The 23,152-nt window shown below is 50.1% G+C and overlaps 3 protein-coding genes and 3 pseudogenes across 3 annotated transcripts; 4 read left to right on the forward strand and 2 right to left on the reverse strand.

Annotated features, from left to right (window-relative positions):
* Positions 1-1,161: 1,161 nt before the first annotated feature.
* On the reverse strand, positions 1,162-4,071 carry SAPIO_CDS8820 (uncharacterized protein; the record flags this gene model as incomplete). The annotated part of the gene is made up of 7 exons (XM_016790370.1): positions 1,162-1,570; positions 1,657-1,871; positions 1,928-1,979; positions 2,086-2,894; positions 3,551-3,629; positions 3,796-3,999; positions 4,058-4,071. The coding sequence occupies 7 exons, from the start codon at positions 4,069-4,071 to the stop codon at positions 1,162-1,164; spliced, it is 1,782 nt and encodes a 593-aa protein (XP_016639673.1).
* Positions 4,072-5,382: 1,311 nt separating this feature from the next.
* On the forward strand, positions 5,383-6,796 carry SAPIO_CDS8821 (uncharacterized protein; the record flags this gene model as incomplete). The annotated part of the gene is made up of 5 exons (XM_016790371.1): positions 5,383-5,457; positions 5,546-5,800; positions 5,858-5,983; positions 6,066-6,316; positions 6,400-6,796. 5 exons carry the CDS (start codon positions 5,383-5,385, stop codon positions 6,794-6,796), a joined length of 1,104 nt encoding a protein of 367 aa, XP_016639674.1.
* A 1,366-nt stretch (positions 6,797-8,162) lies between these two features.
* Positions 8,163-9,323, reverse strand: SAPIO_CDS8822 (Acid phosphatase; the record flags this gene model as incomplete). The annotated part of the gene is made up of 5 exons (XM_016790372.1): positions 8,163-8,464; positions 8,568-8,698; positions 8,763-8,956; positions 9,016-9,086; positions 9,158-9,323. 5 exons carry the CDS (start codon positions 9,321-9,323, stop codon positions 8,163-8,165), a joined length of 864 nt encoding a protein of 287 aa, XP_016639675.1.
* A 5,349-nt stretch (positions 9,324-14,672) lies between these two features.
* Positions 14,673-14,996, forward strand: SAPIO_CDS8823 (annotated as a pseudogene; the record flags this gene model as incomplete).
* A 2,356-nt stretch (positions 14,997-17,352) lies between these two features.
* SAPIO_CDS8824 lies at positions 17,353-17,976 on the forward strand (annotated as a pseudogene; the record flags this gene model as incomplete).
* Positions 17,977-20,816: 2,840 nt separating this feature from the next.
* Positions 20,817-22,817, forward strand: SAPIO_CDS8825 (annotated as a pseudogene; the record flags this gene model as incomplete).
* Positions 22,818-23,152: the final 335 nt, after the last annotated feature.

A 23,152-nucleotide genomic window follows, 5' to 3' on the forward strand; every position in this document is an offset into this window, starting at 1 on the left:
TCCACCCCGCACACAGGTTCAGCTACTATGATATTCAGCTTTGTGACATGGCAAGTAGAATCCCACAAACGCCAAAATTGCAGGCCTAAACTTGACCGCCACGATTCCTTGCCGACGTTAACCAATCAGGAACATCTTCCTTGGTCCAGTGGTCAGGATACCTGCTTGTCATTGAACAGGTCGCAGGTGGCCGGGGTTCGATTCCCCGAGGGAGAGTATAATTTTTTTTCCAACTTTTTGAGTCGTCCTCTTCCATATTATCTATAGTTTCAAATCGTCCCTATAGAGCTCTATCAATAGGGCTAATAGGGACAATAGGGGGTGTGCCTGGGGTGTCTGTACTGTAGCTTCCTAATAGATAAATTTTTGCACGTAAGCACCTTGTGGTCTCCAGGTGTTATTGGTAGCAAAACAAGGTTAAATCACCTCCTACTAAAGACCTATTTCATCTAGCTGAAAGAAGTCTTTGTAGAATTGGGGCTAACTTTAAAGTTCTGATATAAGGGACTATATAGCTGAGAGTGGGTTTATTAACACCACCTAGCAACAGGTTAACATCCTAGCCAGATTAAAGGGCAAAGGTCTTAAGTGCGAGGAGATTGACTAATGTGTATATCCCTTTGTGAGCTAGCTGGTCTAGGGGATTGTCTTCCTTGTCCTAATGCACACTATGGGCTGTAAATATGAAGAATGCTAGGCCCTAACTGCAAAGATGAAAGACGAGATCAAAAAGCGTAGGGAGTCTCATCCTTGCTATGGGGTGTAAGTTACTCTATAGTGCACCTGGTCTACTGTCTCTTCCTCCCCATTTATGGCAGACCGCCTGTCTATGGGCGGAAGCTTGAGGAGTAGCCTAGGACTTATAATAGAAAGTGTGCTGCTAGCAGCTTAGGTCGAGCAGTTCTGCTGGAGACTGAATTGTAATGTAGGCTTATGACTAGTCTATTTCAGGAGCATACGAGAACTTAAACTGAGACATATTAACACGGTAAAGGCGCGCACCAGGTCTCGTGTCATCTGGTGGCTGCCTTGTACACGACTGCCGTGATGAGTTAGCTCCCGGCCACAAATGATAAACAACCCCGGCGGACCTCTCCATTTCCACGCCTCATTCCTGATATGATTCTAATACGAGCAAAGGTAGAGATATCGTAGAAAACGCTAAAACAAGGCACGGATTTTCATTCGGACAGGCCCACGGGGGCTTGCAGTGACGCTCATCGTCTGGTAAGCATGGATCCCCAGTATTGCCTCCAGGTCAGACTGCAGAAACTTGGATCCCTCAGCCACCTGATGGTCGGTCAGTTCGAAATCGAACCAGCGCGCCGTCATCAACAAGGCAATCTTCATCTCCTCCATGGCGAGATTCTGGCCCAAGCACGACCGTAGACCTCTCTCGAATGGCCTGTAGGCATGGCGAGAGTAGGAAGGGTTGGAGTCCGTGAAACGGTCGGGGTTGAACCTTGTCGGCTCGGGGAAGATTTCGGGATTGAAGTGCATGGTGTGGGCGCAGATTCCAATCGCCTGGCCCTTTATGGGATATTTCTTATTATTGTGCTCAAAATATTTCCTGGTGGGGATGTTAGAAACGCAGGCACGGGTCGCGCGGCCTAAGGGCTAGCAAAACCGCAGTCTCCACGACAAGAGTACACTTACATATCGGGAGGTGGATCCCGGACGACGAAGCCGATTGGGAAGAGCCTCAAAGTCTCGTGAATGACGGCAGCGGTATACTTCATATCTTTTAGCAGAGCCGGGTTCTCCCGGACAAGTTCGAGTGTTTTGTCGAAAGACCTGTCGAAGACGCGATCGTGTTCCTCCCGGAGTTTCGCAAGGGTCTCGGGAAATGCGCCAAGCAACATGTAGGCGTACTGTTTCCCTCGTAAGCACTATCTTGCAAGAATCATTGGGGAGGGCCTGTAGTTACGCTTATCGTGTCTGAGGTAGTTCCGAATCCCGCTGCCATGAATCCGAGAGCACTAAGGATGGTTTGTTAGCAAAAAAAGAAGAAGAAAAAAAAAAAAAGACAGGGTCGTCCAGCAGAAGCAGGGGTATATATGACATCAGTGACTAGCATAGACGCACTTGTGAACTATTGGGGTTATGGCGGAATTGCTAAGTGGCTGGCTATTTTGTGCGTGGGGAGCGAGCATTCGATCCACGAGGTTCGTTGCGGTGGTGCGATTAGGAATGACTTTTTCTTGGTGGAGCGCCTCGAAGCGGCGCTCGATATAAGGCAAGATATCCCTCCACAGGTGTCGGATAACCTTCCATTCTTGAAATCGAATTCGGAGGGCCGTGAAAGGGTCCTTAGGGCCACTCTTCCGGCCAAGGATGTCGGCGAGAGATCTCACGCGGGCGTACAGCCCCGGGTTGTCATGTTGGGTGCCGATTCTCTCGCCGAAAAAGACTCGGGCGACGACTTCGAACGGGAATTTACCGAATTCAAGACCGAAGTCGATTACCTTTTCTGATGTTGCGAGTCTTCGAAATCGGTTGCGGAGTGCCACGGCCTCTTCGATAATGATATCGTGATAGGACCGAACAGCGGCAGGCGTGAGCCCTGGGGCGAGCATGTGGTGGAGATCCTTCCATTCCTTCCCGTTCGTGACCTCGATAAAAGATTCGCCGAGACTGGTGGAGAAATGATTCTTGACCAGGCGGCATTGCGGGAAGGCGGTGACTGTAGTTGGGATCGCGGCAGCGTCTGGTGAAGTAACGATGATAAATTCCGGACCCATGGGCCAGAGATCTAGGTACCAGATGTCGGGGAGGTTGTGCTCTTCCTTAAGCTGCGTGAGAACGGCTTGGAGATACATATTCGGCGGGAACTTTGCTAACGTCTCGCCCATGAGCCGAAGGTGGCCCCATAGTAGGGAGTGAGGCGGGCAGGGCTAAGGAACCAATAATTATTAGTAGAGTTGTCTCAAGTGTGATTGTTGAGTCGATCAAGGCCAGGCGCGCAGTGTCGCTCGTACCTTGTCTCGATAAAATCGACGGTGCGCCAGGAGTTTAACAATAGAGTATCCTAGCAGGGCCACGAAGCCGCAGCCTGCTATCCAAGGCGTACCAATGCTGCCAAAAGCCATTGGGAGAGTTTATCAAGCTAGGAAATGTTTCGTCGAAGTCAGCTCGTTTCTTGGAGACAGGGGCCAACGGCTTTATAATAAGTACCTGTTTCAAAGAGGAAGAGCAGGGATCGGCCGGGTCAGGAATCCTAGGATGCCACTTATGGTTCACCTAAGCCCCGAAGGAGCTTAGTGCTGACAGTTGCATACGCACTACGTAAGCAAACAGAGACAAACATTCTTTTCAAAGCCAAAGCAGCAAGATGTTGAAGTGCCTGCCTATGATGAAGGTACCGATAAAGGCGGACCAATTAGCTAGAGTGAGCACAACTCCAACTCCAGTTGCCCTGACATAGTGAGGCGCAAGGTTATTCGAAATCCACCCCTGGAAACATCACGTTAGCATGGCTGATCGTTGATAAATATGAATGCCATCTCTCTCCGTCTCTCTCTCTGTCTCAAGATGATGATATTGAACCTACCATGATAATCGGAGAAGCCTGGAAAACACCAACGGCGATAAAGAACGTTCCGGCATACGTGATGTTGTAGGAAACCCAACTGAACATGGTTGAGTAGATGTACGTTAAGGCGAATTGTGGCGATGGCAATGTAGACATAGTACAACCTAGTGGATTTTCCAAATTAGTCTCGCGATCGAATTCTAGAACCGCACCGCACCAGAGCCAGAGATTTGGGGCCCGTCAGGACATGATATTCAACTTACGAATACTTTGTGACCTCGGACATGAAATTCGGTGGTACCCCCTCGCTTAGGCTTGCGCCGGAGAGCACATTCATGAACTGGCCCATGACTAGGTTAACCAAGGCCAGGGCGACACCAGAGGCAATGGCGGCTGAGACTCCGACTGCCTCAAGAACATAGTCGGCATGTTGGCCATACTTGAAGACCCTCTGGCAGCAACAATATCTATGTCAATATTCAATTCGCAATATCAGAACTTCAGACAGAAGTCGGGACGACGTACGAGAAACCCCCCATGGTCTTCCACCTTGTCCGGTGCCTCTTTCTTGGACAGCTGTTCAACAGACCGCTCGTCTCTCAATTTCTCTATCTCTATTGGGTGGTCCGCCGGAGAGCCTGGGGTTTGCCATCTCGCCGCTGGTGTAAGCCGCGGGGTGGTACGGTTGATGATGGCCTTGGCAAGTGCCGGCAGTGCGACCGATAAAACGTCGAATGCTATTCGTAGGAAACTAGATAGACAAAGAAATAAAGAACGTGTAACGAGGGGCGAGAATGCGAGGGAAAGAGGAATGGTTAAACTTCTAAAGTAGAAAAAAAAATGGATGCACCACGACTGCTCCAAGGTTGAATAACAAAGAAGAATCGGCCCTCCTCTTATATTGGGAAAATTTCATCATCAGCCAAGAAATTCCATGTGTCCGGCAGGGGGAGGAGACGCGTATCTCCTTAGCAATCTATGCCTCGATGTTTGCGAATCAAGGCTATGCTGTAGGTTGTCGAGGCCATTTCTCTCCCTCCCTGTATCTGGCCTTGCCGAGTATTGACAGCAGACGGACAGACCCAGCGACGACAAAATGGACGAGATTTGCAAAAGGCTTGGCACGATATGCAAGTTTATCAACAATGACCGTCCTCTTCTGACCCCTCAAAGTTCACCCGCCAACCTTCAATCGGCATATGACGCGATGGAGGCGACGCCTGTTTCCTCTTTGACAGCCTCGGCATTGAGAGATGGCAAATCACCCGAGCCGGAGTATGAAGGGGAATCAACTCTATCAGCTCATACTGCCTTCGCGACCAGATTCCTTCAGACGGCTGTCAATATAGATCGTTCAGTGCCCATTCCTCCCAAGGCCGCCACAGCCTTGTGCAATCTGCAACGGAATGTAGAGACTCCCCCCCGCGAGGCAGAGTCACCCCGTGATCAGCTGCCCAATGCGGGCCTCTCGAACCGGCATACAGGGGTTTCAGCGCTTTCTATGCCCCCTGCACAAATTGGGCTCGCCTGTCTACGAATGGCCAACGGTTCGGATGGCACCCTAGAATAAGGAATTGCTTCCTAAATCAAGCATCACCACAACGTTCTAACGCGGGTATCATGCAGAACACTCTCGAATCCGATATGTCTGGGCGATGGAGTTCGAGTCCATGGAACACTTCCAGGGCTACTTTTTCAATGTCTATTCTTCGAGTTATCCTACCACTGCCGAACAAATCATTTTTTTTTCTCAGGGCTGTACATTCTCTTTTTAGAATGTGCTCCTGTAGCTGAAAACCAAGCGATGAGGGCTGAGTGCAAAATACAGGGGGAAGTGTGCCGGAAAAAACATGGAAACGCTGCTTGCCGGGCTTCCTTTCCACATGCCATGCACTTATGACTATGTCTTGGCGCTGGCGTTAGCGGTGAGTGAGCATGATTGCCCGGAGTGCATCCTATCTGAAGACACATAAACTGTGCATCTGCTGACGACGTTCCTTTCTAATATATTAGGCCGAGTATTACGTTGAAACGTGCAGGCCGACCCTGGCTTGGAACTTCAACTGCACGGCTGCCCGTATGAGCCAGGCTCTTGGGTTCCACAAGACCACTATGCAAGACCTCGAAAGCTTAGACGCGGCGCGGAGAAGGGTTCGACTCTTCGCCGTCATTTACGTGAACGATAAGATGCTCTCCCTCCGCCTCGGTTGCGCTTCCATGAGACGGGATAAAGAGATGCCTCCGGACCATAAAGCCATGATGAGGAGGGTAAACTCCGCACCCAATAAGTTACCGCCCTATTAGATAAGCTTTGCAAGAATACAGGGCTTAGTCTACGACAAGCTATACAGCTCGGCAGCCCTCCGGCAAACGCCAGAAGCCAGGCATGATACTGCTGTTGGTTTAGCCCAAGAACTTGATGCTCTCCTGAATGACGGCTGCGATATCAAAGTACGTACACCCCTTTTTGCCTGCATGGAATCCCTAGCTTTCTTGGAGAAGACTGAAGCTGACGAATAGGCTGTTCCTGCAGCCTGACTTCGACAAGGATGTAAGGAATGCCTCTGGGGATGAGATTTTCGGCCTGTTATTGCAAGGCGATCGAGTTTCGCAGCTTGCACTCAAGTGCTTGATTTATCGCACTCTTCTGCTCACAGCTGGATCTGCGTCTACATTTTCTGCTGAGTGCATCTCCGTCGCCAGGCGAGCCCTACTAGAACACCAAGTGGTTACGAACGGGTTGGTCCAGCACGAGAGCAGATTCCTGGAGCTGCACTACAATTGGTGAGTGGTGCACATAGCTTATCCAACTGTACCTTGATCGTCCAGCTAGTGAACTAATATTGTATCACTTCTGTTGTTGTCAGGGCCCTCCTTATGTCTCCCTTTGCGCCATTCATTGTGCTCCTATGCAACGTGGTCGAGACGTATAACCTCGCGGATCTTGAGTTGCTCGGCGTCGTGATTGAGTCGATAGAGGCGATTCGCCAGTCCATGCCTACCATCTCGCAACATCTCAGGCTTTTCAAACCCCTGTTCGAGGTGGCCAGTAAGTTTGTCGAGGTAAAAACCGCCCCGGTTCCGCGGACCGAGAACTTCAACGCGTTCTTGCTGGAAGCCAATATGGATCTTTCGTTTGAGCCGGCTCTGCTGTCGACGTTTAGTCAAGGCCACCAACCCGACGTGGTTTCGGGACAACCAGGCCATAGAGGCACCTCGTTTCTTGATGTCTGGAGTTATCTCGATTCGTCTCCACCATGTTGAGAGGCAGATGGCACGATGTAGTTTGGGCTTTTAGGATACCTATAACGATGGGCAAAATATTGCTTAAAAATGAATCCCGGATCTCGGGATGGGTGATTTTACACGGGCGGGTCGTGGCTTGCGTATGTAGACCTTTGTCATGCAGGACCCAGAGGCATGGAATGTTGACAATGGCCGGCGCCAGGCATTCGACTCCCTTTTAATTTCGGAGTTAGAACTAGACCCAAAAATCAAATTGAGATGCAGGTTCTTATGCCACGGAGACTCTGGAGTTGCTGGCGCACAAATTGTGGTGAGGTAATTTAACATCGATACTTGCGGAATGGATACGGCCTGATTCGAACGCCGGGCTGAGAAAGGGAGGGGACTTTTCCTTGCCATGAGTCTCAACACACCACATAGATCCGACCGTTGTCGCTTCTCAATTCATTTCCAAGTGCAAGCTCCCCCAAGCCACCCTCTAATGGCGGCGACTGCAAAGGCCGAGGTTTCCAAATTGACGACGGGTCGCTCCCCTTGGTGGACACAGAAATACAGTTAGTGATGGAGCTGACTGCCATTCCCCGGAATGTCATGGCAAGAAGTTGTTATGGAGTAACTTGACACATGAGCCCAAAATAAGGGGTCATGTGCAAGGAAGGCCATGAATACAGAGGGATCCCGGAATAGAGTGGGGACAGGCTATTCAGGCCCTCACGAACTTTGGGGAACTTTATCTTAGGCCTTCTTTGTCAAAGGACATCTTTCAGATCATGTATGTGCACCGTGATTGAACTTCACACCTTTCAGTCCAGCCCCCTCTCATATAGCACTGGGCCCCATCAATCTCCTAGTTGCCCCGCCCCGCGCCATCGTCCCTCTTAAACCAGAGAGCAGGCCGTTTTCTGCCGTATTAATGTCGCCGCTTTGGGATGAACAAGCCCATAACAGCGAACGACAGGTAAGTAGTTCCGAGTGGCCTAAACCTCCAAGTATTGCAATTGAGAATAATTAAAGACACATATAAAGGCTTTCTACGGCGGATACAGGCATCTTAATATCCTATTATTGTAAATTGAAAGTCCCGATATACTAATCCCGGCGCACACGGAGGCAACCACGGAGAAACCAATTTCGTAATTTTAATTAACATGTACCAGAAAAACAAGGCTGCAAAGACAGAGTAAGGACTTCAAGGAGCTCTGCCAGAAACTAAAGTAGTGCTAGAGAAGATGTAGTAAATCGAAGGGAAGTAGCAGGCAGTCTAGGTTTCCACATTCTTGCTGACGTTTTATACCCCTGGACCTCGAGTCTTTTGTCCCATCATATGCAAAAGCTCGGGTGTCTACAACAGCTCTTACGTTTCCCCGCATCTCGACCTCTGGCACTAGAAGAAGGCCGTGGCACTGACGTCGCCTTTACCGAGGTTGCCAAGGCCCCAGTTCTCCTCGACGGTCTTGATGAGACTGTAGTGGTTGTACTTCGTGTTGTCAACCGAGGGAATCTTCTTCGAGGACAGGGCACCTCCGAGGAGAACGGCATAAACCGTGTTACCTAGGACACCTTCATCGTAGGTCAGGATGATGAGAGTGCGGTCGGTATTGAATTTGGGATTGTCGAGCAGAGGGGTGATCCAGTTGCGAGCCCATTTAGCACCGTAGGCAAGGCCAGTATCGTGGCCATCGTTGTCTACAATTGAGAGAACGTTGGATTAGCGAATTAAATCTCTTCAAATAGTAGAAAAGAAAGAAAAAAAAAGCTGATGAAAACAGAGTGTTTTAGTATTACATACTCATATCAGGGGTAATAAATATCCACTGAGGGAGCACATCGTTATTGAGATCATCGAAGAACGAAGTAAAGTTCTTAGACTTTTCGAGGCGGCTAGGATTACCCGTGATTGATTGGTAGCACATAACAGGGCTACAGAACGGAACATGTTAGGATATACACACTAAATAACCAAATTGTAAGTAGTCTGACGTACTTATGTTTGCGGCGATATTGTTCGTGGCTCGATCCAGTGAATCCCGAGTAAGGCAGATCTTCCTGGTACGTGGCCCAGCTGATCCCGCCGGCCTCAAGGAGATCGATCACCGTTTTGACACTAGGGTCAAGGTTGTACTCGTCGTTGGAGTTCACACCATTGGTGCTTCCTCCGATGGCAGCAACATAGTTGGGCTAAATACATTTAGGCGATTTAGTTTTAATCTGCTAATCGAGGGCTCCGAAAATCTTACCTGGGATGGATGGGTAATCGCCTTGTAGTTGGTCAAGAGTCGCCCTTTAGTGGCAAGGTGGATCAGGTCCGCTATTGGGTTTGCGGAGTCAGCCATTCGTCTTCTACCATAGTGTCTGCAGCCCGAGCAGGATATTACTTACAGTTGAGAATAGCCAACAAGAAGTCTTGATTCTCAAGCCAAATCTGAACAAATCTGTCGAAAGTTTTCCCAGGAACGAAACTTCTGGGAGTGAGCGCCTCAGAGGGCAGAGCCATAGCATTCACCACAGCAAAGCTCCCCAACAACGCAACGAGGGAGGGACGCATCGTGATGGTTGACTCTTCGAGATTAAAATGCAACTATAGTACGGGCCAATTGCAGAGACATCAAGTAGTCTATGAGATAGGCGTCTCAGGAATGAGTGAGGCCAGGTTCGAGTGGGTCTATATATACAGGGTTATGGAGACATCATAGTATTACCACCAGCCTACCGAAAAGTTACTCCAACTTGCATCCTCCCCGCGTCTTAGAGAACTGCAATCCATTTGTCCGCAGAGGCATTTTCGACTCGACAGTTGTCGGTCATTTCCAAGTTTATTCGGCGGTTTTTGGGGGGGTCGATCACATGGCTCCTCGGGGCCTTTTGGAATGGGAAGGAATTCGGACCCCGAGGGCAGCGTTGCAGTATCAATATTGGAACTTTCCTATCATCATCTTGGCGACCATTACGAGCATTTGGGGAGCAAGTCCTGCAGAGCTCAAGCATAACCCACTCTTTATCTGGGTGGTTATGGAATTCATGGGACTGCGAGCAGCGGCCAGTCAGAGTGAAATGCTCAACATCGTGGTCAATGAGAGTTGAATCTGGATGCTTGGAGCCTGACACTTTTGTCAAGACTCTTTCGTCAACCTGCAAACGGCGTCGTATTGTCATTGTGGATGGCACACGCAGTTAACATTATCAAGAGTGGCAACGAAAAAGTCTGGAACATCGAAGAAATACGGATACGACGCTATGGCTGACAAGCCAAGGGCTGAGGTTAAGGACAGGAACAAGGGTCTCAAATCGGTCACCGAGAGGAACGCGGCAGAAGGGGGAGTTAATCCGTTCTTAGCTCCTCAGCGTCAAAGATGCTTCCCAGAGATCGATGCATCTCATCCAATCATTCAGTCTCGACATCATTCCATGCAGGCTGGCAGCCGCCAAGCCGCCCAGATTCCACCCTCGCGTCGGTGAAGCGAAAAAGAGCTTGGCCGGACTCTTCGGCTCCCCGTGGGGTCGCATTCTTGCCGATCAAGCTACCCAACGTGGGCCAAGCTCAACCGCAGTTGGCTTGAATGGGCTTGAGTGTTTCAATCACTTGCAGATGCATGACTGAGTCTGAAATGACGCCTGTCCAAGAGCGGTGCACGCATTCATCACAGGACTGGTCAGTCTCTGGGTTCGAATTGATCAATCACAGCCGAGGTATTGTAAACATTTCAAGCTCGCTCGTCAAACGTCCTGGATAGGAAATATTTCCACCTGCAGCCCTCAAAGCAGGGTACTGACGATAATGTGCGGTGCTATTCTCTCTTTCTAATAAAAAAAAAAAAAAAAAAAAAAAAAAAAAAAAACAAACACTATCTTATATACATCTCGTATATCTTAAGCCGGTCCCCCAGACGCTCCATTACCGTATCTCAATATTCTCCACCAAAAGGAAAAGAAGAAAGAAAGAAAATACAAAAATTAAGTTCCCAAATTCAACTGTAGGAGCCTATCTTTAATACACCTTTCCTAAATCAATTCTATTCTAATTATTCCTCCATAGGTCTTGACCAACCACACTGTCACTTCGCCATGGCATATTCACGCAGTCGCTTCCTGGCCGACCTTACACTGGGGTTCGCAGATGGTCTCACTGTGCCCTTTGCCCTCACAGCAGGTGTATCCTCTCTCGGCAAGACAGAGGTAGTCATCTATACTGGACTTGCAGAAGTCTGTGCTGGGTGTCTTAGCATGGGTGTAGGAGGATACCTTGCATCAAGGGGAGAGGCCCTTGATGCTAAAGACAAACTTACACAATATGCCGAGCTCACCCAAGATGACACTGATGTGGAGGATCTTGAAAAAGGTCTTCTCTCAGATGACGACAATAATGACGTTGCAAGGTCAGGGAAGCTTTTCAACAACCTCTCTTCACCTATTGCCCTCAGAGCACTCCAGGAGTACCTCGAACCTTTAAAACTCCCCAACCCAGTCCAGGATGCTGTCACAACCCATATTTTAAGCCATCCTCCTATACTCTCCAGGATCCTCTTATTAGGAATCGATGAGGTTGATCAATATCCTTGGTCGCCTGTCTTGACTGGCTTGTCGATTGCTTTGGGATATATTCTGGGTGGGTTATTACCACTTATCCCATACTTTTTTGTTGAACATGTTGGGCAGGGCCTCTTGTGGAGTACACTCCTGTGTATGCTAGCTCTATTCTTGTTTGGCTTTGGGAAGAGGTTGTTATCAACTGGCTTGAGGCGGGATAGGGTTGGCCGCTGCTTGTGGGAAGGGACTCAGATGGCGGCCCTTGGAGGGTTGGCAGCTGGGGCAGCTGTAGTATGCGTGAAGCTTCTTGAGAGAGGATATGATGAATGAGGGGGTTTCTCTTTGTAGTAGTGTCGTCGGTACGGTTGTCCCTAGTGAGGATGTGGCTGACGAAGGCTGGAAATTGCAACTGGCAATGGGAAACATGTAACAACAACTTCTTCGCTTGATAATTGATCTTCTTTATACGAGCGTCGAGCTTGTCATGCCTAATATATCTCCTCTAAATGATATCGATTACATCAGTACATTATAGTCGACCTTCTTAGTCTTCCCCTTAGATTTGATTAAGGAGAGCATTTCTAGTATCTTCATTGGAGTGTTCCGGCTTGATCGGGCGATACCGCGTAAACCACAGAGTAGAGCGTGGTTCCGTAAAGGGGCCGCATAACGATATGCCCTTTTCTACTTAACCAGCCACTCCTTCCACCACCCAAAGTCATCCCTATCTTCGACAGTGCAATCTGCATCACAAAGATCAATGAAGGGAGCTCAGGTAAGGTGCCAAGGACAGCAACTCATGACATGGACGAGGAAAAGGAGCCTACGTGATGATTAAGGCTTAGAGACCAAACTACCTTCTTGCAACAGTTGGGAAAACACTAGGATCCGGCAAACCACTTCGGGACCCAGAAACAGCGATCTGCATCTCATCGGCGCGGACTCGAATCAAGACGGTGACTTCATACAACTAAACATCCACAGTGATCCTTATGGCGGACGGATGCGGTCTAACTTGAATCCCGGACTGGCCATAAACCTGCGGACGTCGCAATGTATAGTAGCCCAGGCTGTCAGTTAATAGTCGCGATCATTAGTTTTATCATAGGGCTGTCGTCACCCGAGTGCATGCGTAGCATGCCCACTTGGGCAGCGAGCAAGAGACGGAGTACTTGGCTTTCGTAATATGATCTACTACTCTGAATAAAAGACAGTAAAAGTCGGACAAAGCCACCTGAAAATTTGTTTCGGTGGTGGCGGAGATTGGCGCTTCCTGCAGTGGTATCCTGCCTAGCTACCATAACATAAAGGGCTCTCTGGATAAGGGTAATGGGTCGATCTGCTGTGTAAATAGGGAATGCAAGAAGCAGCCCGGGTATTAATGGCATCGACCCAATTCCCTTATAAGCTGAAAATCAAAGTGATATTCCGAATCATCCTTTTTCTTGGACTATGCTCTCCGGCCCAAGGGCGGTTTACCTTTTCCTTGCCAAAATACACAAAGGACTTCTTTGTGAGTTCATGTCTTCTTCATCTGACTAGAAAAAAAAGGGTCCCATGCCTGTCTTTCTGGATCCTCCGCCGAAGCTCCAAGTGAGATGCATCCCGCATCCAACTTCTCCTTTGTCGCCAAGAATCGATCAGTTGCCCAATTTCGCTCCTTTAGTTCTACTATGAGAGCCTAAAAAGCGGCAACTTCACTCGCACCTGGCGGCGTGATGCCTGGGGCCAGATCGCCTTTCTCTGCCATCTTTCTCCACTCGAAACAAGAGAGTGGGGAGCGGTTCTCATTATTTAGTAGGCCCGGATCTACATTTTCGAGCCTATTTCCCAGATACCGAATCTGTTTTAAGGTCCCGTAAAGGGCAAGATAGTGTAGGATCGAGTTACCGTCAGAGTCAACGACGTCGACTTTCGCGCCCCTGGAGTACAAAAACTTGAAGAGAGAGAAACCCCTCGGTGATCTTAATGCGTGGAGGATTGGTGGGCGTTTCAATCGATAGGCGAGGTTCACGTCGGCGCCATCTGCTAGCAACATACGAACACAAGTCTCGGGTTTGTTTGGTATGCCTCTATAAGTAGCCGACTTGACGAGTATGTTTAACGGCTGCTCCCCTTCGCATGTTCGAGCATTTACGTCATCGCCTCCCTTGAGAAGAGACTCTACCGACCACTCGTAGAGGCGAGTCGTAACTACGAAAAGAAGAGGAGTCAACCTTGCAGCAGTGCGAGCGTTTGGATCGGCGTCGTGCTCGATAAGAAACTTAATGACGCTTCCCGAGGCTGATATAGCGGCCAAGAGCAACGAAGCTATCTTGGCTGATTGTGTCCACTTTGGCACCCCCATTGAGAAGCATTCGGGCGGCCTTGATGTCGCCTCTTAACGCAGCCCAGTGAAGAGGGGTGTGTCCAAGCTCATCCAGGGAGTCCACGTTGAAAGGTTGTTGTGCGATGGCCAGCTCTAACTGATAACTGCTGAACCCAAGGATGATATCGCGAATCAGGGTCAATTTTCGCGAAATGTGATCCTCTCGACCCTGTGAAGCTTTGTGTGGCATGGAATGAAGGTCTGGGTGGTGAGTTTGGCTGCCCAGAATGCTTAGAGGTCGACAGTTGATAATGAGGCTTGGAGTTAAACTTAAGTGTTCACTCTATGTATTGTTCTAACTCATGACCCTCATGAAATCACTGACGGGGTAAGGATTCGCAAATAATTTTTTTTTCCTTTTTTTAAATAGAAACGCTGTTTTCGACATGAGGTCAAGCAGGATGATCTACATTTCTCAAGGCTATAGTAAAACCAAAATCACTGCCTTGACGACACGATCGGCGTCGAGACATGTGAATGCGAGTACCGGGTTCCTCAAAACTGAACTAAGACGTTTTACGCAACCGGTTGACACACTGGGCCTACAGTATCCTAACCTCGGGTGATCCAGAATCTGGATCAGCAGGTCGTCAATGCGACTGTAATGTAGGTCCAGAATCGTCCCTAGTAGTGGAGGGCACCAGGATAGAGCGTATCGGAGCACAGGCGGGAGTTGCCCAATAGCGAGTCGCGGGTGACAATTTACCGCAGCATGTTCAGCCTAGCTATTACAGAGGATCGGCAGCACGTATATCCATGTTATTTTCACAAGATTCTACCTCTGTAAATGTCATCATATTCACCCATCCGCTAGTCCTGTATGGGCAGCAATGGCGCCTATTACATCTGAATCACTCATCGTGCAAACAACATGTTCCGAGTCAGCATTATTTTGGATTTCTGATGACTGCGGTAAGGCTGACGGCAGTGTCCATCAGAGGCGATATGTACAAATAACAATGCCGCCATGGCCACCTTTTGATTTCGGTCTAGAAAACGAAAATGCCGGTTACAACTATTCGTCGATTGACCATGCGGATCATCATTGTTGGAGCTGGCCCTGCGGGGTTAGTTCTCGCTCATGCTCTTGTGCTTGCAGGTATCGATGATTTTGTCGTTATTGAGCGCAGAAAGGCGGTTGTCGAAGCCTCGGGTGCTTGTCTTGGTCTCTGGCCGCATAGCGTTCGGGTTCTCGACCAGCTGGGAAACGGCTTGCTCGCCTCGGCGCGGCAGATGGCGCCCAAGATGAAACGGAGTGTACGACTCGGGAAGGACAGTGAACTCCTCCTTGCCGTGGATTTATTCAAACAGGTTGAGGAGAAGTAAGTCCCGTCCCGAGTGAGGGAATGCTGCAAATGGCGAAATCTGCGGGTCAGCCTAGATATTGCAGTACTAATAAGTGAATGTATCAGCCACGGACATCCCTTCATGCTTTTCGAACGCATGCAGTTGATTGAGCTCTTATATTCACGCTTGCCGCACGCTTCAGAGTATATTCTCACTGGAAAGACTATTACGTCCCTCTCACAAACCCCATCATCTATCCGAGTCGCTTGCGATGACGGGTCCGAATATTCAGGGGACATCCTTATCGGTGCAGACGGGGTCCACAGTATAACACGCAGGTTACTGTTCGGCGACCCTCATGATACCCTGGCGACGCTGCCGGAGGGCTTCTCCACCACTTTTAGGTGCATATTCGGTTGGGGACGTTTAATTTCCGGATTGGTTCCCGGAGAGATGACTGAACGAACAAAGGGCGCAAACTCATCCCAGCTGCTAACGTCGGATGATACAGTGTGTTGGTTCCTTTACCAACGTCTACCGAGAACGACAAGAGAACGAAATAGTTATACGAATGCCGACATAGCAGAGCTTGCCAAGGCATGTGAAGATTTCTCGGTGGTCGAGGATGACAAAGTTCGGTTTGGAGACCTTTGGAAATCCAGGACCAGAGCGACACTCGTCGACCTAGAGGAAGGAGTAATGGAGAAGTGGTTTAATGGTCGTGTGGTCTTAGTCGGCGACGCAGCGCATAAAATGCTACCGAACGTCGGCCTTGGCTGCAATAACGCCATCGAATCGGTCGCCTCACTTGTTAATCGTTTAAAAGCCCTCGTCTTAGCGAATCCGACTCCGAGCACTGATGAACTGGTGAATGTGTTTGCAGCCTATCAGCAAGAACGGCAGTCCCGTGCAATCCGGTGCACAAGGATATCGGGGTTTCTGTTGCGCTATGCTTGGTTCCTAACGATTGTCCTGAAGTTTCTGAGCAATTTCATATCATTGGACAACACTCGGTTTATAGCCGACGTTTTATATCCTTGGATTCCTAGGGACGCGATTGTATTGGATTTTGCACCAGAGTCATGTCCAAAGACTGGCAGGATACCATGGAGGTCGAACACGGTGTCTACTAAGGAGTGAAACTTCGGAGTGGAGTGAGGGTTATATCCAGTCATAGAGTGAAAGCCGAAGTTAATAGGGGCATTTATTATGCTGATAACTGTACCGCTTTTAAGGGGATCGTTTCTGAAATTGGATGTACTACCTAGGAGAGGGACTATAAAAGATTAGTATTCAACAGACTTTTCTTTTTTTTTTTTTTACAAGTCTTGAGAAATTCAGCACACCATATATAAGCGACGTATAATAAATCTCCTTGAATTGGCTCGAAACGAGCCATTCCAGATACAGGGGAGGTAAATCAAGTAGCTTTGGTCGGCCGCCCGCTGCTTACCTTTGCCTTGTCCATTACGATACTGACCTCGATGTTGAGGAAGAGGCTGAAAAGAGCGTGCCCCGACCCACCGACTGCACTGTAAACGATATGGACGGATGAGGTGAACGAAACTTGGCGCTTTGGTGGAGCAGTGTGGACACATCTTAGGATTCAAGACGGCTGGATAGGTTATTGGTCCTTATTACTCTGTGGTTTACATTTTCCGCTACGCCTGACCGCCTCGGGTCCGGAAAGCGGTCAGCCCGTGACATGTGGAGTGGAGTAGTGCTAGATTCGGCCAGATTAACGACTTTGTTGTGCGACCAGGAGAAGAACCAATCCCCTTCTTCGCTAGTCATACGAGTAGCCATTCCTGTGTCATGGGAAGAAGTTCTTGCGAGGAAGTAGCCAGAGACAGACACGTGTCGACCAGCCCCAATACCAAGATTAAAACCGATCCTACTTGCAAAGGGGGCCACTACCCGACGGCGAAGCGAGAGAGCTAATTCGGAATGGAGCGGGATTGGGCTGTTCAACCTCTCGCCTGCATTGGGGAACTTTGTCTTCGGTCCGCTTTGTAGAAGCACCTTTTGGATCATCGCTGTTTGGTGGGTGTGTCGTCGTTGAGCTTCGCGCCTTTGGGCCCCTCTCATCTGGCGCTAGCCTTCATCGGGCTCTTGGTTGCCTGACTGCCACTAGTGAAGGCCCACTGCGACCATGCATGCGACCGTGCATGCGGCGACCACCCGAATGCGATGACTGCGTCTTTGATGCGATGTGCGACCCGACATGCGACTTTGCAGGACGACGAAGTAATAGTGCACATCAGCTCCCACCGGGAGTATCGGAGGATAGGAGGATGCCAAATATAAAAGGAAGCAGTGGAAATATCAATCCTCCTCGCAATTCATATTATCTTAATCCTCAGCTCATCCAAGTGTTTCGCATACCCTCTCCATCATGTCGCATATTAAGAAGCTTGCCATCATTTCGGGGTCCACGAGGCCGAACCGCGTCGGACCCTCCATTGCTAAATGGGTCCTGGACCTCATCAAATCGGACCAATCCCTCCAAAATTTCGAAGTTGCCACTGTCGATATCGCATCGTTTCCCCTTCCTCCTTTTGATGAGCCTACTCATCCCATGATGGTGCGAGACTTGAACCAATTCACCAATCCAGCGGCCAGGGCCTGGAACCAAGAGATTTCCAAGTACGACGCTTACATCCTCACCTCTCCCGAGTACCTGTCCGGTGTACCTGGCGCATTGAAAAATGCCATCGACTTCCTCTTCCATGCATGGACTGGAAAGCCAGTCATGATCGTGACCTACGGAATCTTCGGCGGCGTTCAGGCAAGCTCGCAGCTACGTCAGATTCTCGGAGCGGGGAGCCGCATGAGGGTTGTCGATGTGAGCCCAAGGCTCGAATTTCCCGGGCGCGACGAGAAAAAGGATAATACGAGCCCGGCGCTATTCCAAGCTCTGTCCGGGGCGATCAGCGTTGAGACTTTCGAATTCTGGGGGAAGAAGAGCGAAGAGGTTCTGGCGGGGTGTCGCGAGTTGCTGCGCTCGGTGGAGACTTGAGTTGATATCGGCGGGGGTCTAAATGTGGTATTTAATTATGTGGCGGATGGAGTATCATATCGTGGATTGATTTTCAATCCTAAATAGCGAGTGTAGTACCGAACAGAACAAGCTCTCTATTGAAGCTTCATGAGTAGATTGCCTACAGAAGTATACGTCAATGATCAGTTACTTGAATATCCCCTTTTGTTTGCGCCTATTACCTGCAGTTTTCCAGCAGACGCTGTAGTCTTGAAGTGTCGTCATTATTACTCCTAAGCCGTGATGTGCAATTTCGCTGTCGATAAGCTGCTCGAGATTCTCTCTCGACTCTCGGTACGTCCTTGCGGCAAGGTAAAAGCAATGAAGCTCCCACAGAGAGATGATCCTCGAGAATTCGTACTGGAAGGCCGGCACAATATTGAGTCTGTCGAACACCATCCTCAACCCTGCGGCGACATGATCCCAGTTGACGGGGGCATCAACCGAGTTAGGGCAGCTATGCAAGATCAGGATGCAGCTGGATGGTCCGTTTAGCATCTTTTAGTCCTTAGCATTCGAAGTCGTATGGAAGCTGACCCTACCTCACGCAAAGTCCTAGGACAGAACAGTTTACCTGGGCCCCTCGACAGCGGTCGGCATGTAAATCAGAAGCCAGCTTACTGATTTCTGTCTCCAGAAGAGGTTGATCCCTGGGCGTTTCTGTCTTCGAAGACCGGGGAGATTTCTCCATGGCTATCTCGAGAAGCAATGCGGCTTGGACCAAGCGGACCAGCAAAGACGGATAGCCCGAGTTCAGAGAAACCGGAGTAGCCTGGTTGTCGTCATCACACTCCGCGCACTTGGCAGAAACTAGTCTCGTCAGTCCCCCTTTCTCGTCGGATAGCATTCGATTAAGGCAGGGTCTTGGACAAGACAAGCCGACGGGTGTCTTCTCATTTCCATTTTCATGATAGGCTGCGCGAATGATCCTAAATATCCGAATATAGTTAGAGATCAGCTCAGCCTGACACAGGTCGAGACTCGAGGGGTTGTTATCTTTACCTTTCCAACACATAGAGACAACAGACTACTCTGTATTCTGCTGTATCAATAGATATCGCCTCCGGCTTTGTCCGGCAATGCCAACGAAAAAGGCCCATATCTTCTGCCATGGCAGCAGCTGATGCCAATGTTCCAAGAACGGCTATACGATTATCCTGCAAATGCTCGTATAAGGCCAATAAGATCTTGGACTGGAGGAGGCATAGGCTTGTAACTTCTCCTCGAGAGAGAAGAGATGTATGTGAGGTTGTCAGCATCAAATAAAGTTGATGAATTCCGTGCGTATCGATGTCATCTGGATTCAGTGTTGAAACTCGAGATAAAAGAACGCAGGCCAGTACCAAAGTGGGAAGTGTCTCATCTCCGGAAGGGTCGGCATTTCGACAACGTGCTTCTAAGTCTGAGGCGTCAACGACTGGAAGCCATTTGTTGAATCCTTCAAGGTATGGCCCAATGCTATCGGCTAAATTGTCGACCGCAGAGCGTGCAAAGGTTATAATGGATCGGCCATCGAAATGGAACACGGACTGCGCGGTGAACCGGCGATCTTGGGGCCGGACAGCCGCCAACGTACTCCGTGGTGCCTGCCTTTCGTTTATTGATGGCAATAGCTCGAAACTGCACTTTAACCCGACCCTTTTCTAGAGTAAGTATCCGTTGTTGTGGATCTTATGAAGGGCATTTATTAATACCGATTGCAACGACCGCACTTGGGTGCTGTCAGATCACATTTCTTCTTGCGTGTGATGCATTGCTGGCATCGCTTTGCCTTGGCGCCGCTGCGTGTTTGCGGGGTGTCAAGCGAAGGCATCGGCATAGGAAAAGACTTCTAACTTGACTTTAATCCGGGAGTAGTGAGTAGTAGTCCTTGTTCAAGTTTGAGATGTTTGAAGCTGAGTTTGCGATCAAAGCACACCTCTTTTCTCGCCATCTCACCGCTCACGGGGCGGGATTATTAATCCAGTCCAGGTGGACAAAATTACATGTAATGTAAAAATCAGCAAGACTCAATGTATTCTGAGACTCGGAAGTCACTATGAGGATACTCGGTGGACCGGGGCTGGATTTCCTCCAAAAGAGGTTCAATTTTTTTACCATCTCAGTAATAATCGTGCCCCCCGAAGGTGGCGTTCCTAGCTGGTGGACTCCGATATGAATCATGGCAGCTTCGAGAATGCCGTCTGCATCATCCGGACGGAGAAGAACCAAAACTTTTCGGAGATGCACCGGTCACCCCGCCCTCCTTCAGCAGCGCCACCATGACATTGTTACCGCAGCTGGTAGAATCATACAGATGTGTTGGGGGAAACTCTTCGGGAGGGAGGGGTCCTTCGATAGTAACCGGCAACTGGAGCCCTCATGTTTCGCCAAGAACGAAGATTTTTCAGTGCCGCTAAGGGCTTTTCTGCGGTTACGTCGGTCTTGGCCTCCGTAGCGTTTCCGCCGGCGTTTCTCAACCGGCCGGAACGCAGCCGTATCCGGATCGCGTACCATCACGTGATGAATATGATTGACACAAACACGCCCAATCAAGGGGTGTAAATGGGAAACTTAGCCCTATTCTGCAAGTCAGCCCTCGAGATGAAGATGACTCGGGAAGCTTGACGTAAGCGTCCTGGGGGGAGGGTTTCGATGTCCCGCTTACCGTCCAGTCTCCCTCCCCCACCAGATTTGGCTTTGGTCTGGTAAAACTGCGTTTCTTCACTCTCTTCAGACTGAAAGCACCAACCCCGACACGGAACGTCAGAAAACAAGCGCTGTACTGGCTTGACTCGTGATGCATCACGGTCAGAACATAAAGAACTTCGCGCAGGACAATGGCATCTCGGACCGATGGAAACACAGTCTTTTTCACCAAACAGGAGGCAGAGCGCATCAGGAACACCGTCAAGGATAGACTGAAGAGATGTTCGGAGCTTGCGGGCCATGCGCGCGAGCCACCCGAAGATGCGCAAGGTGCCATCAGCGAGGCCAATGGAGCGTCTCTCTTGGCAGAGATGAGCATCATGGGTGGACTGGCGGGGAAACCTCAGGGCGATAAACTGCCGGCCCTTGGCGTAGGGCAGGTGTACGCCCCTAGTATCGTCCCGCTGCGAGAACTCCGGCCAATGAAACTCGCGGATCTCCAGATGGATACCCATCACCGTGGTCGTCGGCTCACCATAAAGAGGGTGAGTCTGGTGGTCACGCACGCGGCCAGGTCATGGACCGTTGTACAGGACGTAGAGGGTGAGGAAACGGAGCGCCTGGAGATATACCTACACAAGATGAAAGACGGCAAGGAGGTGCTTGAATCATCGTCGACTTTCCTCATCAAGGAACCTTACTTCACTCTGTCTGATCAGGGCCAAGCCACTCTTCGCATCGACCATCCATCGGATCTGATCGTTTGTAGGGACGGAATAGTTCCCAACCAAGTGAACGGCCATAGCGAAGAGGCGGATACGGAAGCATCCGCTGCTGAGAAGTTGGCAATAACATGCAAAGATGAGGGCAACGCTGCGCTCAGAAAACAGGATTTGGGCCTGTCCCATGCAAAATACACCCAAGGTCTGAAGATCGCCAAGCAACTTCTCGTGTCCGAAAGAAATCCCGACCTCGCCCGGGACATTTCCCGCAACCGAGCTCTCGTCAACCTCCTCCTGAACCGACTGGACGAAGCAAAGGCCGACGCAAAAGCGTCCCTTATTGGAGGAGATGACGAGAAGTCCAGAGAACTCGACAGCAAGGCCTACTCCCGCGCCGGTACTGCCGCGTACAACCTCGGCGAGTACCAAGAGGCCAAGGGCCTCTTTGAGGCGCAGTTGAAGCTCACTCCGGATGAGAAAAATGCAAGTGTCAATCTGCGAAGGGTTGCCATGCGTATCCACGAGCAAGAGACTGGGGTATATAACCTGGACAAGATCAGGGCGGGCCTCTCTCGGAGTCGTCCCGGCGCTGACGCTGCGACTTTCACGCGCAACACCGAGGTCAAGGATAGCCCCGGTCGGGGCCGTGGGCTGTTTGCAACCCATGATATCGCTCCCGGAGACATAGTCCTGTGTGAGAAAGCCTTCTGCGTGGCTTGGGGTCATGAAAGCGAAGCTTTATCAGCAATGACATACGACGTGCGCGATGACAGAATCAGGCTGTCACCCGTCGGTCTGACTCGAATGCTCGTGCAAAAGCTTCTCAACAATCCTTCCCAGGTCGAAAGGGTGATGGATCTCTACGGGGATTATCGAGGCCACAGCAAATGTGTGCTTGAGACTGAAGATGGCCCAGTCGTCGATGCTTTCCGAGCACACGATATCGTGTCTCGCAATGCTTTCAGTCTAGGCAGTGGTCTATATGGCGCTGCCAACGGCCCGGGAGGCGTGAGCACCGGTCTCTGGGTCTGGGCCGCTTACATCAATCACTCCTGCCTCCCCAACGCTACGAGGGAATTCGTCGGCGACCTAATGATCATCCGCGCCACTAAACCCATCGCCGCCGGCCAGGAAATCTTCCATAGCTACCACTTATCGAGCGATTACGACGCGAGGCGGGCGGCCTTGATGGACACTTGGGGCTTCGAATGCAGGGATTGCGCGCTCTGCAAGGCGGAGAGGGCCGATGATCCTGCTATTCGGAAGAAGAGGCGGGAGCTGGCTAGCGAGGCAGATGCGTTTGTGGAACAGGTACATTGGGCTGGCGCTAAGAGGATCATGATTGCTAAGGCCCAGCGTCTCGCGCGGGCCGTAGAGGAAACGTACAATGCGGAGAGATATAAGAATGTGCCGCACGTGGCAGCGAAAGGGATTCAGGAGTGGCTAGCCAAAGCGACTGCTCGACCATAGCTTCAACGTTCTTGTAGCAGGAGGAGAGAGCGGAGGAGACGGTGTGTGCGATTGTAAAAGCAAATACATACAGGATTTATTGGATATCACTGTACCGTCCGCTACCATCGTCGCCGAAGACACGCCGCGGTTTTCAAGGGACACGGATGAGAAATTAAAGCACAATCTCATGTCACAGCCGGTGGTATCCAGCCATACCAAATGCATGTACACGTTGACCATGAGACTAGCTCTGTGTGACGGTCGTGTGTAGTGGCAGAATTTGACAGGGGTTTATCGACATGAAGCCATGTTACGGAGCTGCACTGATCCAGCCGCTTGAGGGAATTCTGCGA

Source organism: Scedosporium apiospermum (assembly GCF_000732125.1).
Source record: "Scedosporium apiospermum strain IHEM 14462 chromosome Unknown SEQ_SAPIO_0132, whole genome shotgun sequence".
NCBI lineage: Eukaryota > Fungi > Ascomycota > Sordariomycetes > Microascales > Microascaceae > Scedosporium > Scedosporium apiospermum.